The sequence below is a fragment of the Aethalodelphis obliquidens genome, unplaced genomic scaffold (genome assembly GCF_003676395.1).
Source record: "Aethalodelphis obliquidens isolate GAN/ISIS:26980383/991018 unplaced genomic scaffold, ASM367639v1 scaffold68, whole genome shotgun sequence".
In the NCBI taxonomy this organism is placed as follows: Eukaryota; Metazoa; Chordata; class Mammalia; order Artiodactyla; family Delphinidae; genus Aethalodelphis; species Aethalodelphis obliquidens.
This window is the reverse complement of record NW_020838012.1, coordinates 4,269,044-4,287,537: the sequence shown is the minus strand read 5'-3', so window position 1 is coordinate 4,287,537 and position 18,494 is coordinate 4,269,044. Positions and strand designations below refer to the sequence as shown.

The following is an 18,494-nucleotide window of genomic DNA, read 5'->3' as shown; positions in this document are numbered from 1 at the left end:
GAAGGCTCATGCCAATTAAGAAGCTCTTTGCATTAGTTTGTCTCTAAGTAACACTGCACAATTCAATTTGAAAGTTCACATAGACCTAACTCAAACCCTTACACGGCTGGAACAGTAATTATAATCCTGGCAGGTCACACAGTTTATTTTTCATTGGGAGCCCAGAACACCCACACGAGGACAGAAATTCAAGGCTCTGCAGTCAGTTCCGTCGTCCGTCTAGGGCAGCAAGCCTACCAAGCATCCCTGCAGGGTCAAAAGGGCAACAGAATTTCAGGGCCGAGGATCAATAACCAGGCTTGGGTCCCTCACTCCCCAAGCCACAGGCCCGCAGAGGGTGAGCGTTAGGAGAAGGGGGCAGCAAGAATGGACGGGTGGGGATCGGCTCCTCTTTAAGAGGGACCTCTAGGCTCCAAGTAGCTGCGTTGATCTGGGGCCGGTTACTTAGTTTTTAAGCCTCATTCCCTTGTTTCCTAACTATTGGGAACTTATAGTGTCTTCCTCAAAAGACTGTTGTGAGGATCTAAAGGGAAAATGCGGGTAAACGTCTTGGCTAAGACCCTGGCCTGTGGTAAGTCCTTAATAAATAGCAGCAGAATTCTTTTTGTGGCTCTTATCATTGTCATTATTGCGCTGTATTGTCTTTGCAGTCGCCGCCACCACGACCATCCCCGCCCTCCTCACTTCTCCAGCCGGTTCCTCACCTCCCAGCCGGGCGGCTCCCGGCCTGGGTGGCTCATTCATTCCCTGGAGGGCCCGCTGGGCAACACTTGCCTCTCTAGGATGACCGATTCTCAGAAGGCAGGAAAGCCCCTCTGGAAGCCCTTCTCTCTTTCTTTCCCTCCTCCCTCTCCATCTCCCCGCCTTCGTATCAAGCACTATGTCTTTCCCGAGTTCAAACAGTGAGAGGACTCGCACCACAGGACTCAGCCCCGCTCCGAGCGCCCCCCCCACTCGCAGCACCTTCGTCCTCCCTTCTCGGGCGCCTTCCCTGCCCGCCACTGCCCCCTGGCGGACGAGGCCGAGAGCGCCCTGGCCCCGGGGTTCAAGGGCCCTCCCGGTCCTCCGCGGCCCCCGCCCTAAGCTGGGCCCCCGCCAGCCCCACGCAAGCTCGCTCGCCCGGCCCGCTCCCTCCTTCTGCTCGCTGCCCCGCCACTTCTTCTTCTGCCTGCCACCCCGAGGGACCATGGCGAGGTTCAGCTGGGGATACGGCGAGCACAATGGTGAGCGCCTTCCGCGGATGGGAGGGGTGAGGGAGGGGGCTCTGCGCCGGGGACGGCCGAGGGGGACCGCCCGCTTCCCGGAGTCCGCCGACCGCACTCTGCCAATCCACACTTGGCGAGAAACTTTTCGGTTTGTCTTTTGAATGAGCAGCGCTCCCCGGAGCCACACGCAGGAAGCGGAGGGAAGGCATAGTCCTGCGTGGACAGGGAAAGCGTCTCGGAGGCTGTTGATAGTGGGGGTGAGTTGACGTGCGTTAGCCCTGTCACGATACCCCAGACCCCGAAATCTTCAGATATGTCCCCTCGCTTTCATTTGAAAAGCCGAAAACTTTCTCTAGTAGTAACTACTTATCAATCAAAGGCACCGAGTTTAGAAATCTGAGGACATATTTCAATGAATCGAGGACAAGTTTGCTTTCAGTCTTCTAAGCTCATTATCTCTACGGGGAAACAAATCATGGAAAATATTTGAAAATATACTTAAGAAATTTTAATGACTTGAATTGCAACATTGAAGATTTACGTTGCCTTCTTGTCAATCAATGTACCGCAACTTTCTTAATAGCTACCTGTTAGCTATAAAATATTTCCACAGCAACTTGCAGTTGGTTGACTGGTACTGCTGGTTTTACCAAGATTTTAGGTTCTTTCTTAGAAATGAAGTTATATTTTAAGCTACGTCTGCAGTCTGCATGCTTTCTCCTTCCCCTTCTACACATCCTTTCAGAGACTGAGGAATTAACAAAGGATCATTGACATTGTAACACGTTGGTAAAAATGTGTTTATTGATGGAACCAACAGGAATAATAAGATGTATACTTTTCTTCTTGTATATCTTAAGTTATCAAAAGTAAACCATTTTTCTTGTTTTTGTATTAAACTGAACTGATGATTTTCAAATAACCATTACTTGAAATGTTTGCAAAGTGACACCACGAAAGCCTTACAGTGAATCACTGTCAAAATTAGGTCTGAGAATAATGATAGTAATAATAATAATACTTTCTTGGATTAACATGCATATTATTCAGCAGTACTGTATAGTTAATTTTATAGAAAGCTTACTTTCACAAAGAAACAGAAAAGTTTCATTTCTAATTGTAGTCTTTTTGAGGCTATGACTAACTTGCCAGTTAAAAAATGGCAGCAGGTGAAAGTTAGTGTTTTAATAATGAAAGGTATAATTTAGGTGGATTTCTCTTTGAGACTGCAATTATAATCTTACATTTTGCTAATTTTCAATTTATGTTTGGGGAAAAAACCTACAAAACAAATTTCTTTTAATTTCCCTCTCTGCTGGAATAATTTCTGTTATTGTTATTTAATAGTCACTGGGTGTTAACAGTGCCCTCACTATGATTAGGAAGGAGAAGCGTATTTTCAATCAATGAGTATTGATTACTCTTCAATATGTTTGAAAATATTGGCTCCAATGAAGTGCATCTGAAATTTTAAAAATCCATCTTAGAAATATGTGAAGGAGGTTAAGAGGTACAAACTTCCAATTACAAAATAAATGAATCACGAAGATGAAATGTACAGCGTGGGGAATAAAGTTATGTAAACTTTTTACCTAAAGTAAAAAGTTATGTAATGTCTTTGTATTGTGACAGATGGTAAGTAGACTTATCATGGTGATCATTTTGAATTGTATAAAAATATTGAATCACTGTGTTGTGCACTAGGTACTAACATAGGTAAATTATGCTTCAAAAACAAACAAACAAACCTAGAGAAGAAGAGATCAGGTTTATGATTACCAGAGTGGGTGGGAAGGGGGAATTGGATGAAAGTGGTCAAAAGGTACACACTTCCAGTTATAAAATAAATAAGTACTAGGGATTTAATGCACAACATGCTACATATAATAAACACGGCTGTATGTTATATATATAAGTTGTCAAGAGAGTAAATCCTAAGAGTTCTCATCACAGGGAAAAAATATTTTTTCTATTTCTTTGATTTTGTATCTATATGAGATGACTGATGTTAACTAAACTTATTGTGGTAATCATATCATGGGGTATGTAAGTCACATCATTATGCTGTACACCTGAAACTTACATAGTGCTGTATATCAATTATATCTCAATAAAATTGGAGAAAACCGAAGAAAAAAATGAAAATTTGAAAACGTAAAAAAAAAAATTCATCTTAGAAAAGCCATTAACAAGGAGTGATTTTGTATTTCGGCTAAGAATTGTAGGACCATTCCCTGCTTTTAGATTCAATAGCTTTCTGAGGACCACACCTTTAAGTAGATCAACTTTGGCAAAATCCTATTGGAAATGTGTTGTATCCTGACTGGGCAAGTTTTGTTGCTTGCCAGTTTAGACTGGCAAGAGCAGTGAATGAGCAGACAAAAGGAAACTTTAGCTGGGAATAGTAGCAGTGATAAAATGGAACATCAAGAAGTGAGGCATTGGAAGTGGTTACCTTCACAAACAGCTTACAACTTCTTCCACAAACCTTTGACAGTTTTATTAGTTTAGTTTAGGAAATGTGACAATCACTGAAAACTACCTATCTCTATGGATATTCAGAAAGTTCCTGAATCAATGGAAGAACTTCTGTATATCTCTATAACTATGTTTAAATGGGTTTAACGTTGCACGTAAAAGGCAAGGGAAAGGAACCTACCATTATGGTTAATAGATAATATTGACTAACGCAAAGTGCTATTATTTTTATCTTATTTTGTCTTGCCTCTGCTTTTAAAAATAGTTCTGGTTATAAAGGACTGGAAATAGGAGCATAAAGGAATTAAGAGGAGAAAGATGCTCTTTCCTGATTGGAAAAAAGTTAATATGACATATGTGTTGCATACTTGAAATCTGATTCTCATTAGGTTAACTCATACTTGTGGGCAGTGAAATAGAACATTTTTTTCACATGAAAAAAGGACGAGATTGTATACAAAAAGAGTGTTAGAAAGGTAAATGAAAGTACTTAGTAAATAAGGAAATGCAATGCCTTTTCTGTAATAAGATGTAACGAAGGACTTTTGATGTTCAAGTTGCTTTCAAGTCCAAAGTGTATGATTCATAAGAGAACAATTTCTAAGTTATGTGTGTGGTTATGTATTCATGCTATGACTTTTTTGTACCTGAAGCATATGTAAAGGAAAGAATTTATGCTTTCTCTTTTGCAAAGAAGAAGAGTAATAAGGAGCGTTAGATTTAGAGATTGAAGCTGTTGATAATTATGATATATTTGCATTTCTTGAAATTTCATTCTAAATCTTATCTTTAAAAAATATTTGTTGTTGTTAGTAACAAATGCTTAATTCATCGTCATGCTGTGTCATCTTAGTTAGTACTTCACTTTTAGAGAAAGCAAGTTAGTTGGTTAGTAGAGTAGGGAAAAGCTTAGTCAGCAGCCATGCTCTACAGACCTGGTGGAGGTGGTATAAATTACAGGCAGAGTAGAGGAGGAAATAAGAACCTCTAACCTGTGAAGTCTGTAGACTGGCTTGGAGCTTACTTGAAGCTGCAACCTGGCTGTTGATTTTGAGAGGCAGAACTTGAATGAGTCTCCCAGAGAAGTGAGAGTATACAAGGGAATTGTCAGTTTATTGCTTCACCTCAATTTATCAAACATGTGTTCGATTTGGGAACTTGATGCGATTTTGACTTTGTGAATGAGGACCAGGATGCCAATTGTACCTTGTATTGGAATTCATGTAATATTGGCAAAACAACCCTGGAAGGACCTTCTGAAACACAGAAAGAGAGAAATAAATTGTTGCCTGACTCTACTGCAGAAAACCAACAATATTACATTTCCTGACATGGTGCAGTCATTTTATATGTGAAAAATTTACATATTTCCTTAGTTTGCCTGTTGCACATTCACAGGAAATTGAGCTGAGAACTGGGTGACATGTGAAGATACAGTGAGTGATAGAAGTGGGGAGAGCATTTTAAAGAACTACACCCTTTTTTGCTACACAGCTTTCTCAGCTCTGTTAGTTCTTTCAGCCCATAAACCTGACCTGTGGAGCTCTCACAGATCATTCTTGGAGCTGAGACTGAATCTCATTGTTTTCAATGATGAATTGTAGTGTTGCTTTTAGTTCAGTAGAAGGCATTTGTGAAGTACTTTTAACATGCTCTTTTGTCTACAAGGGTGAGTTTAATTCTGAAGATGAATTAAGGCAAACCAGGAAGTTTCCATACCTATAATAAAAGCAGTTGGTCTTGTAAAACAAAACAATTAGATGTTAAAGTGCTGAGGGTAAAGATCGTATTTTATTAATCTTTGTATTTTCTTCAATGTCAAGTACAGTGCATTGCACTCAACAAGTATTTGTTGAATGAAATAACTTATTCAGTCCTTTTCTTTTGGTCCTATATGTTAAAGGTCCTATTCATTGGAATGAATTTTTCCCTATTGCTGATGGAGATCAACAATCTCCAATTGAGATTAAAACCAAAGAAGTGAAATATGATTCTTCCCTCCGACCTCTTAGTATCAAGTACGACACAAGCTCAGCTAAAATCATCAGTAATAGTGGCCATTCCTTCAATGTTGACTTTGATGACACAGAGGACAAATCAGGTTGGCTTTTCTTTTTTTTCTTGGTTGGGGTGAGGAGCTTGGTTGATTGGATGGCACATTCTTATCTTTCATATTTGAACTACCTATGCACTGTGTGTCCCTTATTAGTACTTTGCTAGAACTTAGAGTAAAAGTTTTGTTTGATTAGTTCATGGAATAATGTCTTTCACACGGTGAATAAATAATAGACCAACCAAAAAAAAAAACAACTAGTTTATTTGTTAATTTAAAAACTGAGTGTAGTAGAAAAGAGCATTTCCTTTTAAAATGAACATTTAATCCTTATTCAAGTATACCTCCTGCCCAAAGAATAGATGATATCAAGTTTAAAAGTAAGATTAAAGAGAAGATCAGAGAGAATCATATTTTGGAACAATTTTAAGGCTTCCAACAAATTATTTTTATCTTAAGTCTACTATTAGGATAATGCTGTATTTACTCTATTAATGAAAAATAAATTTTAAAAATCCTTAATTGGAAGAAAGTCTTCACTTATTCATTAAGCTCAGATTTAGTTTAGTAATAATATCTTGTGTTTATGTAGTGCTATATTGTTAGCAAAAATTATAAGCCCATTACATTTCTTCCTCATATTTGTTAAATTCATATATGTGATTCGCTTTCATCAGAGCAATTTAAAAGATGCATAAGGAAAGATGAACACATGGTACTTTTCAACTTTTGGGTGGGTGGAGAAGTAACCTCACTTTTTACATATATTAAATTGTCTTTCCTTCAGACCCTCAGTTTTATGAATCTGTATTAATAGATATGGTTGATGTGATAGTACATTATAAAAGTAGTCCGAAGTTTCTAAGTACAAAGTTTATACCACCCATAATGGTGGTTTGATACTGTTTATGATCTCTCAAACAAAAAACTGAGGCTATCCTTTCCTACTTTTAGAATAAGAAATGATTAGATTGTACAGAACTTCCCACATTGCATTGTGACTGCCAGTTGGTTCTTTCCACTCAGCTAAAGGCTCCCTGTGAGCAACAGCTGTGTCTTACTCATTTACCTAGCCTGGTGCCTGGCACACAGAGGGTACTCAATAAACGTATGTTTCAGTTAAAAGCATTTTTTTGGTATGATGTTTCTTGGAGGATATGGACAACACCATGGTATGGCATTAGGGTACAGAATGCATTAGTATATGTAGGTGAAGTCCCGATAGAATTACAAACCACCAGAAATCAATTAATATTTACCGTTTGACACCTAAATAGTTTGAACATTGGTGGATTATTCATAGTTTGAACATGTAATTTTTAAAGGCTGTGGTACTAATTTTTAAGTTTTAATAAATGAAATAGTTCCTGACATATAGTAAATACTCAATAACTACTAATAACTAGTAATAAAAATAATAATAAATAATAATGGTCTGTGTCCCTTCTGTGGATAAGATATGTTGTGCTGAAATTTTAAAAAGATGTCAAAAGGAAGGAAGATGCTTTCTTGCTAAGAAAGGCCTACTAGGAATGCTAGTAACTTGATGGATTCAGTGACTGTTCTTTAATTTTCATCTCTAAAAATTGTCAATTTCTCAGTTATAATCCTGTTATCTAGTTCTAGGTAACTGCCTGAAGTTAAACAAATGTACAAGATCTTAAATTATATATTAAAAAAGAAAAAAACAGAAAAAGATGGGGAGTAAGCATACCTTAGTTGTGTGATCCATGCCCCACCCCGCCCTGAGCCAAGATATACAGGAAACTAAATTGGCAATCTGTGACAATGATGTATTATAAAACTTTATTATAATTATGTTTCCTTCTATAAGTTTCTTGAGGATAAGGATGGCCTTGCTCATTGTGTACTTAGTATTGAACACAGTTGTTGGCCCATTATAAGCTCTAAAGAATTGTTGAATGAATGAGTGATCAGAGAGTAACTTGGAGTGCACATGCTCAGAGCAAAGGAAGCCAGAAGCCAGACTAATGAAGACTGTCCTGGCTCTGAAAAGAATTCAAGCCCCAGTATCTAGGACCATTCCTATCTTCATTCTCTCTCTCTCTCTCTCTCTCACTATAATCCTGGCAGATCTGTGCTCTTTGTTCTTTTCCTAGATTCCAAGCAAAATATAGATGTGCTGTTCATTTAGTTTTACTTCAGAGAACTCTTTACCATACAGTGATCAGTCCATGACTTTTATTAGATTCACAAGTCCTAAGACTATGCGCTTTAGTGATGCTCAAGTCACTTCAGTAGCATCCTTACAAACTGAAGTTTGTGGGGGAGTGTTTCTACAGGTGAGGTCTCTTTCTTACTTTATGTTAGTAACATTTATTGATCCGGGAACTGTCCTAGGCATTGGGTATACAAGAGAATGAGATCAATTCTGCCTTAAAGGAGTGAGTATCCTAGTGAGATAGACAGTAAATGCATGAACAGACAAGTGTTTTGCTTTCTAAATGAATTTTTTTCTGATTTTGTTTTGCCAGCCTTGCTTATCATTTTAGGCAGCTGACTACAGTGTAGTTTCAGAAAGTGAGTAGAGTAAGCAAATTACTAACAATTAAAAAAAAAGTTAAGTTCAATAAAGTAATGCATATGTTCCTAGTTGGTCTTTGCAGCATATAGCAAATGACAGATATCCTTTTACTAAGTTATTAAAATTTTCTCAGACTTTAAAATTAACTCTGGTTTCTTGATCTCTGTAGATCTCTTATATGAAAGTTTTATTTGGAATAGACTTTTTTTAAAATCTTAATGGAGGGATACGTGAAGTATTTTATATATATATATATATATATATATATATATATATATGCTAAGTGTGATTTTGGAGAAATAATTACTAGATTTCAAACATAAGATGGAAACAATATATATTTATTCATCTAGGTTGGAAAGTAAGATGAAGAATTTGACTCTTTAAAACACTAAATCATCCTCATTAAAAAATAATTTTTGTCACCATTATTCATTTTATATCATAGTTTAGCTGTTTAGTTGTTTTATTATAGACCATCTCAACGTTGGCGATTCACCTTGGTATTTTGACTCATTTTTTCCCACTCTGTGTTTCTTTGGTAGAGCACTGCTCCAGGAGAATGGTCTTCATGGTTAGACATTTGATCATAGTCCCAGGTTGGATATTTTAGTTAAAACACTCCAAGTCCAGATATGTAAAGAGTAAGGCAATCTCTGTTGCTTAACTAAGCAGAGCTGTGCTAATCTGGCTTTAAACCCTGGATTCAGAGCAGGCTTTCCAGAGATCAACCAGTACTCTTGGATGTTTCCCTAATAATGTGTGTGTTTCTTGGTATCACTTTCTTTCTCCTGAGCCAGCTTGTTTGCATCTTCTCCCAAAGTCAATTCCACATTGATCACTCAAGCTCTCTAAGCTGCTTTTTATCTGTGAAGGAATGACTTCAAGGTTCAGCTCAGGTCTTATTACGCAATAGCGAGGGGAAAAGAGACCCTAGAGCTGTTGATTTCTTTTTGTTTGGAATGCCACTGCATCCATGCTATATGGAGTCAGGGAAATGAGCCTTTTAAATTAATTTATCTGTGAATCATCTTTGAAACTGTTTGTTTAAATACAAATCAAATATTTTATTCATTCCTTCATCAAATATTTATTGTGCATCTCCTCTGTGATGGTTACTATGCTAGGTGATGGGATGGGTACAACAGAGACCCGAGCAGATGGTCTCTGCCCTCGTGAACATTGTTCCTTGGGAGAAGAAACAGTACAATTTTCTGTTTGTGACAGAGTGACAGAAGAGCAAGCCCTAGAGTCTGGTGTAAGTGGTTCTCCCTTCTCTTTTATTTTTCAGAGGGCTCTGAACATAGCTATCTTTATTTATTGTAAAGAAATCTATCTAAAGGAAGCCCCAACCATTCAACCTTACAAAAGATTTTATTATATACACTCCCATTTTTTTTTCCTTAGGCAGTTTCAGGAATTGTAGAAGTTAAAGAACATCCAGTCCAATCTCTTAATTAAACAAACAATCACAAATATAGACAAGAAAGCTGAAGCCCATAGAGGCTTAAATGAGTTTTGAAAGGTGGCATAGTTTAGTAGCCAAGCTGGGACTATTCCCACATCTGCTGATTCCAACTACTATACCAACTCTTAATTACTGATGTTCAACTTCAGCCGAGTCAAACCAAGTAAGGGAGAAATGAATTCAGTTGTACTGGTTAATACAGATGGCAGTCTGGATCATTCTTTCTCCTACAGTATAGCTCAAAGAGGAGTGTGCCTTAGTCAAATGTATTATCTTGTCTTTTTTGTTGTTGTTGTTTGTAGAAAACTGCATGTGATACCTCTTAACATCTTTTGCTTCTTATATAAGGTGCATCATTCTTGACAAATTTTTAGATATATATATATATATATATATATATATATATATATATATATATATCTTCTGAAGAGGAGGGTAATTTAAATCAAACTATTGTTTAAGGCTGCACCATACCAATCCATCACTTAATCCTGTTGGAATGTCAATGAGAGATTAGCAGTGCTTTTGATGTAATCAGCATGCGATGCTTCCACATCTTCACATATCCTTTAAAACATGCTCAATAAAGATTAATTGGGAGGAGACAGTTTAGGACTATGTTTTCTACTAAAAAGCTTTTCTGTGTACTTAATATATGATTCTATTCCCACGGTTTTAGAGATCATATGTGTTGAGGCAAAGTACTAAAATATACTCTGCCAAAGTGACAAAGATTTGATGGATTATTTTAAAAGTGTTAATTTTGTCCTGTATTTCATGTTTCCCCAAGAAGGTAGAATTCAAGTATAAAAGACATGCTTACTTTGCCAGTTTTTGTAGTAATCATAACAGCAATAAAATAGTAATAATAGCTAACGTGTCCAGCATGCTGACTTTCTGCCAGGCAGTGATAAGTACTTTGTGTTCAATTTTTCTTCTGTTTTTACAACAGCATCAGGAGGAGGTAACATTACTCTCTGGAGGTTATAGACAGGAGAGCTGAGGTTTCAAAGTTAAAGGATTTGTGCAAGATGACACAGTTAGTAAATAAGGTGTGAGCCCCAGGACTCCTAACGCTGAAGCCTGTTCTCTGACCATATTGCTAGGCTGCTCTACCGTGTTCAAGATGGAGCTCTTAGCACATCACATTTTTATTTAGAGAGACTGACATTCTCCATTAAACAGAGCAATTCTTTACCTCTACAAACTCCCAGTTTCTGCTACTTTTAACCAGTGTGTCTGTTTTGATTTACAAGATATTCCATAAAAACCTGTATTGTGGACTCTTTAACCTTTTAAAATGTTTGTTTTTACTCCTCATATATTTAAAAGTTGTATTCCTGTCAGCCATCTGAATGACATTTATAAAAAATTCCTTGAAGGACATGGAGATGTTGAGTGATCCAGGGAGATGCTGTGGGTTGTGACAGGATGTGTAATTTTTTTTTTTTCTTGCTGACAATTTAAAATGTATTGATGTTTAGTTCTGCGTGGGGGTCCTCTCACCGGAAGCTACAGGTTACGACAGTTTCACCTTCACTGGGGGTCCACCGATGATCACGGCTCTGAACACGTGGTGGACGGCGTGAGATATGCCGCAGAGGTGAGCCATCAGACTTGTATTCATCATTCAGAGTTTTTCTATGTGATGGGATTTTGGGGACACAGAAGACAACTCTCCTTATGCCAGATTAGGTATCTCAGTGGCTGAAATCACTCTATTCTGTCAGCATGAGAGTTTATCAACATGAGAGCCACACGTTTGGCCCTTCTGAGTCTTAGAGATTAAGGTTTTTGTGCCATTTTAGAAATGAATAAACTGGAGACTTAGAGAGACTAAGTAACTTATCCAGCTAGGAAGCAGTTGAGATGGCTTGAAACCCAGGTCTGTCCAATACCAATTACAAACTCTGTTGTATTTCCTGAAAAACCAGTGAGAAGGGAGAGAAAGAAACATTTGGTTTAGGCCCAACTGTGTACACATTTGGTCCAGACACAAATATATACTAAGATCACGTAAAGTCCATATAATAGAGTTAATAGTAAGTGGCCAAGTTCCTTGTAGGGAAAAAAAGTAAAGTCACAAACCCTCCTAAACTCTACATTACCTCTACAACCCCAGGTATTAAAATGGAGTCTCTGTTAATTATTCAGGTCGTTGGTAAAGCAGAATAGGATGAAGTGTTCATTGACTTGTTTTTTTTCCATTGGGGAGTGAACTTCTTTTCCTTATAATCATATTCATTAATAATATTCTACTTTTTCTAATCCTCTGGTTAAAGGACAAAGCATAATATACTTCAAGCTTTAAAACAGTTAAATATTGGGCTTCCCTGGTGGCGCAGTGGTTGAGAGTCCGCCTGCCGTTGCAGGGGATATGGTGTGGAGCGGCTGGGCCCGTGAGCCATGGCCGCTGAGCCTGCGCATCTGGAGCCTGTGCTCCGCAACGGGAGAGGCCACAACAGTGATAGGACCGCGTACCGCCAAAAAAAAAAAAAAAAAAACAGTTAAATATTGCTAACACCCAGCTTTATCATGAGATGAAAGTGAATTATTGTGTGACTCAACCAGAGCTACTTATGTGAAAATATATAATGTGGCTTGTGAGTCGCCTAGGCAAGACAGAGCAAATGTTACCAGGCAAGTGCAGTTTTTCTTCATTTTTCTTGTGATTACTGACCTGTGGAGTTGAGACACTCTTTTATAGCCCTGCTGTTCAGAGAGATTCAGCAAACAGACTTCTTTCCAGTTTTATTTTTCTGTTGACTTATACATCTGCTCTCTGAGACTATCAACCAAAACGTCCTTTTTGCCTACTAAAACACTTTTGCTTGAGGCCAAGTGCTTAGGGTATGGGACCTGCTCTTTCCTTGGGGTGGAGGAATAAAATCTACATCCAAAGTGGACAAAAGATGCCAAGAATGTACAAAGCAGAACTCCTGAATCTGTACAGTGTCTCAGTTTATATCACCTACTGAATAGTTTTCATGTTTGCTTTCTAAAGTTTCGTGTTCTAAATTTGACATGTTCTAACTTTCAAAAGCTTTGTGCAGATTAAGAGCTGGCTTTGGATCACTGAACTGTAATTTTCCTAAGCCGCTTAGGAAAATTGGTCACATTGCTTTACGTTTACACCTTCTAACTTCATAAACTTCAAAGTATACTCTCAGAGAGGTTGACTCTGAGTTGGCAAGTGGTTTCCTGGAAAGGGCCCTCATATATCCTGAAATTAGTCAGAGGCTCAGAGTCCTTACTTGCAGAGCAAGGGCCATCTTTGTAGGTTTTCCTTCTTGAAGAAGATGAAGCTTTGACTGGAATTTCACACTGTTCTTTAATGTATGTTTAAGGCTATTTATTTCATTTGTTCATGCATGCATGCATTCATTCATTCTTTTAAGAATTCATTGAGATCGTAGCATGTCCCCCATCTTGGCCCAACTTACTCGTGCTCATCCTGAAGGGAGTGCTGTGAAGGAGGAGGGATGGGTCAGGAAACACTTCCTCATGGAAAAGGCTTTACCCAAACCTGAAGCAGGAGCAGGAGTGAGCCAGGCAAAGGGGAGAGCGCCTGCATAGACTCATGTGTGAGTACTGGGGCTGGGGAAGAGTATAACATATTATCACATATTTGAAGAACAGAATGGCCAGTGTGATTAGAGCACGAAGTAAAAAGGGGAGGGTTGTCAGGGGTAAAGTTGGGAGGCTAGAGGCATCTCATCTTATTAAGGTAAGTCACGTGAGTATTGCGAACTTTATTCTTAGTGCAACAAGAAGCCACTTATTGGCTTTGAATCAGGAAGTGATCATATACGTGTTTTAAAAATATCATTCAAACTATAGTTTGAGAATAAATTGGGTTGAAGCAGGAGTGGATAAAGGGAACCAGTCAGGAGGCTTTCGGGAATTTTCCAGGTAATAGGACATAGTGCAGCTGGAGGGCTGGCTGGCTGGAAGTGCCACTTCAGTGGGGTGATTGGTGATTACTTGGGGTTGAGGGTAGGGAGGGAAGGAGTCAGTGTTTCTGGCTTGAGATAGGAATGTAACTGGAAGAAGAGGAAGTCTGGGTCAGACCTCAGGGTTGGTGGGTGTTCAAGGTCGACAATAAACAAATAAATAAATTGGATGTGGTAAGTTCTTTGATAGGAACAATACCACATGATCTGGTAGAGTAACTGGGTGCTTAAGAAAGGCCTCTTTGAGATGATCAGTGAATTGAGACTGAATGACCAGAAGAAGCCACTCTGAGGAAATCTAGGGAGATCTTTCTGGTAAGTGGGAACAACAGGTCCAGGTGCTCTCAGGAAGAAATGAGGTTGGCATGTTCTAGAAGACAAAGACATTGGCTTCCAGGATTGGAGTTAATGAGAGAGGAGATATTATTAGCCATGTTCCAGAGAGGCCTGCAGGGGCCATACCAAGTTGGTCTTTGGGGGGCTTGGTGAGCAGTTTGGAGTTTATCTTCATGTAGCAGGACAAAGACAATGGAGGGTTTCGAGCAGGGCAATGGCATGTTCTGCTTTATATTTTATAAAATATAGCTAGCTGCTCCGTGGCTAAGAGTTTGGGCAAACATTGAAGAAGCAGGGAGACAAACTAGAAGGCTATGAACGTGTTCACATGAGCGATGATGGTGATTTGTACTATGGGGTGGTGGAGATGAAGAGAGCTAGACGAATCCATATGTTTGGGGGGTAAAATCCATGGGATTTGCCAAGGAGAAGGATGTCAATATTGAAGGAAGGAAAAAGAGGAATCTAGAAGCACTCTTAAGATTTTGGCTTGAGCAACCATGAGAATAGTTGTGCTATTTGCTGAGATGGGAAAGTCTAGGGAGGAGCAGGCTGCAGACAGGAATGAACTGTTTGGACATGTTAAGTTGGAGAGACAACTATAGATATTCTAGTCTCGTGTTCAAATAGGCTACTGGATACAAACCTGGAGTTTAAAGAAAAGGTCAGGGTGGGAGATGGAGGTATTTGGGAGTCATTTGCGTTGGGTTTCAGGTTCAAAAGGATCCCTTTGTGCTTGGCTATCATAAGTGATTCCTAGGGGTTGTTTAGTTTTTCCAGCTACTTTTGTACCTAACTTCAGGACTATCATCAAGTTGTGTCCTCTTAAAAAATAAAAATATGGGGCTTCCCTGGTGGCGCAGTGGTTGAGAGTCCGCCTGCCGATGCAGGGGACACGGTTCGTGTCCCGGTCCGGGAAGATCCTACATGCCGCGGAGCGGCTGGGCCCATGAGCCATGGCCGCTGAGCCTGCGCGTCCGGAGCCTGTGCTCCGCTACGTGAGAGGCCACAACAGTGAGAGGCCCGCGTACCACAAAAAGAAAACAAAACAAAAACAAACACAAAAAAACCCCACCCACATTTAAAGCTGTAACCTATAAAAATTTAATTTGGAGCCTAATCTAATGATTTGTGACATTACAGATATTAAAGTAATCTAAATCATGAAAGACTTTATCCCGAGAGTCACCTATCTACAAAAAGTAGGCTAATAGTTCGCTGCATATTTGGAACTTTATCTGATTACAATTTATGCCAAATACATAATGAGTGTATTAAATATGTAGTTGATAGTAAAATTACAATTTCAACATTAATGAGCACATTATATGAAGCAATAATATGCAATTTAAAAATATTAAAGTTGAAAAATACTATTATTTAGAGATTGCTTTCCAATAGGGAAGAATCTTATTTCCCTTTTGTTTTATTTTTTGGTTTTTTTTTGCAGTACGCGGGCCTCTCACTGCCGTGGCCTCTCCCGTTGCGGAGCACGGGCTCCGGACCCGCAGGCTCAGTGGCCATGGCTCACGGGCCCAGCCGCTCCGCGGCATGTGGGATCTTCCCGGACCGGGGCACGAACCCGTGTCCCCTGCATCAGCAGGCGGACTCCCAACCACTGCGCCACCAGGGAAGCACTTATTTCCATTTTTGCAGTGGCTACTATAACTTCTTGTCATTCAGTTCAAATCACTGTGGCTGTCACTGTTAGAAAATGTGAGTTTGTTGTTTGTTTGAGTTTTAGTTCAAATACAAATGCTAATAAAGCTGATATCAGTGGCTCTGAAGATACTGCTGCCAGTTAAGCAAAGTGTGTGGCAGAGAGAAGGACTTGTTTAAAAAAACAAAACATTTTTCTTGCTTTAGTCTCCTATAATATTTCAAACAATTGTTGTTTTTAACCAGTGGAAGGATATACAGATAGATTCATGTCTCTTTAGTTACACATTCATTTTCTAATCCATTGGAGTTGCGAACATAAAGAGGGCATTTCACATCTTTCTATCTCTTTGGTGTCATCTCTTACAAAGTGAACTATGTTGGCAAGGAGCCACTTAAAACAACTTCAGCATACTTTCCTACCTCTCCCTTACAGTGGAACATCATCTGTCTCATGTGAGCCACATGAATTTTGTTTCGTCATCCAATGTTTTCAGGCTTTGTGCCTCTCCCAGCTATCTGACATCAACATAGACCATGGCACCAGAAGAATCTGCTTCTGTATTTTCCATCTAGATATGCCACAGTCTTCCTTGATTGTTTGTTAATGGTGCACTATTTTATAGTTTTATAGTTCCCAGTTTATGGTAACTCTTATTTATCTAGAAAGCCTCCCATATTAGTTGCCTGTGAGATGTGAAGTTATATTTAAAGGAAGGGGTAAAAATATTCATTTGAATATACTACATTCTCTCTGTTACAGCCAGAAAGGTGATTTGTGCATGAAACCCTTCATAAATAAGTGTTTCCTCCCCGAGGTGCCAAAAGGACTCATTTGAAAGAGATCTTATCTGAAGTCCATCCTTCCTGGAGGGTCCTTGGACAACATGGCTGAGTCATGATCTTGGCCAAGTCATTTGGGTGCCTGCATTGCCCTCTGGATTCTATCTCAGTTTGTCCTTCCCTTAACCAGGAATGAAGACCCTCTAAGAGTGGTCTTCTGCCTTACTGTCATTCTACAACCCTTCACGCTTGTTTGTGAGTCTGGGATACTGCATTGTTTATTATTATAGGACATTTAGGACACCTTTGGAAGTTGTGAAGTGGGTGAAGCCTGTTTTCTAGAGTTCCAACTCCTTGTCCAACTCCAACTCCTTGTCTCTTCCTTCTTTTTTCCCCCCTCATCAGTAGCACCAGCTGCCTCTCATTTTCTTCCTCAGATGCCTCTGTTTACAAGACCCTGAAGCCTCTTTTTCCCTCTTAAAACTTGCTCTCAACACAGGATCTGAACATATTCTTAGAAGTTAGAAAATGTGTAAATACCGCTAAAAATAATTACCCCTAAGGAGAATTTGCATTTTCAAGCCATAAAAAGTCTTAAACTGCAGTGATGAACATCTGACTGGCAGTTTCAGGAACAACTGGCGCTGTTCTCAGCAGCAGGATTGTCCCCAAATACCTACTGTGTGGAGGTTGACTTCTCCACTTGCCTATGACCCTGCGCTCGTGCGTTGGACTCAGCTGCCAGCTGGGGTCTAATTGAAGGCTGCACAGTTGCAGTCCCATCTGTGGACATGGGGGAGCCCTGAGTCACTTGGGAGCAATGGTTGGAGATTGTTAGGGCTAGAGAGGCTTGACAGGATGCTCCAGAGCCTTCTAGTGATGTGGACTTCAGCACAGTACACCACAGACCAAAGTGACATGGTCCTTCACCTGTGTACTTTAGTTTTTAGACAAAAGTAAAGAGGAGGATTCTGGACATTATACATATAAGTGCACAACACCAGAAGATCTATATAAATGTTTTATTTGTATTTATGTTTTTAAGGGTGTTTAAAAAAAAAATTTGAATTATGTTGTGTTCCTCCCTTTCAGCTCCACGTTGTTCACTGGAATTCAGACAAATACCCCAGCTTTGTTGAGGCAGCTCATGAGCCAGATGGACTAGCTGTCTTGGGCGTATTTTTACAGGTGAGAATCACTAATTTCATTTTGCATAACTAGTCAGCCATGTTGGATAAAGAGTTTCAATCATGGGGTAGACGGTCTACCATTTTTTAATAGTAAACTAGTTCTAGGTTTAATGTTTTCCCTTTGAAGTGAATTTTAAAGTTTTGTATATTATTTTATGGTTCATCTAAGGGCCCAGAACTACCCTAGGAACATTGTCTTATGAAACGTCTCATTGTCCATTGATCATTTTTTTGTGAATAGCAAACGCAGATGCAGCAACAATAGTGGCAGAAGTAACAACTGAGATCTTGAGAAGAAAATCTTTATAATAGGCTCTTCCTGACTGCTCAATATTTGGAGATACAGGATAGGGTAAAATTCAAGTTCCTGATTCTTTTTTTTTTTTTTTGACGGTACGAAGGCCTCTCACTGTTGTGGCCTCTCCCGTTGCGGAGCACAGGCTCCGGATGCACAAGCTCAGCGGCCATGGCTCACAGGCCCAGCCGCTCTGCGGCATGTGGGATCTTCCCGGACTGGGGCACAAACCTGTGTCCCCTGCATCGGCAGGCAGACTGTCAACCACTGCACCACCAGGGAAGCCCAAGTTCCTGATTCTTGAAGCACTAGTTTGACCACAATAGTATTTTGTCCCAAACACACTGACCATTTTAAAAGATTCTGTTGTATTTTCCTTTGTCTGATATCCACAGGAGGTATCACTGTCATAATACCTGTGGGTGGGCTGTGCCGCTCAACTCCCACTGCGACCACATTCCTTAGGGTGTGCACTTTCGATATGCCCCTGACTCTGCGTGATGTTGATGTTGTAAATCGTTGCACTGGG

At 39.5% G+C, this 18,494-nt stretch overlaps 1 protein-coding gene across 3 annotated transcripts in view; it reads left to right on the top strand.

The window, feature by feature from the left end:
• The first annotated feature begins 1,096 nt into the window (after nucleotides 1-1,096).
• Nucleotides 1,097-18,494, top strand: part of CA13 (carbonic anhydrase 13) — a 30,312-nt gene continuing 12,914 nt past the window's right edge. For 2 of the 3 annotated variants that reach the window (XM_027089747.1, XM_027089744.1), the window contains exons 1-4: nucleotides 1,097-1,223; nucleotides 5,587-5,784; nucleotides 11,234-11,352; nucleotides 17,573-17,668. In XM_027089747.1, the coding sequence (XP_026945548.1) occupies nucleotides 1,187-1,223; nucleotides 5,587-5,784; nucleotides 11,234-11,352; nucleotides 17,573-17,668 (450 nt within the window). In that variant the 5' untranslated portion in view covers nucleotides 1,097-1,186. The remainder of the gene's footprint in view (nucleotides 1,224-5,586; nucleotides 5,785-11,233; nucleotides 11,353-17,572; nucleotides 17,669-18,494) is intronic. The other variant, XM_027089746.1, reaches the window with a different exon arrangement.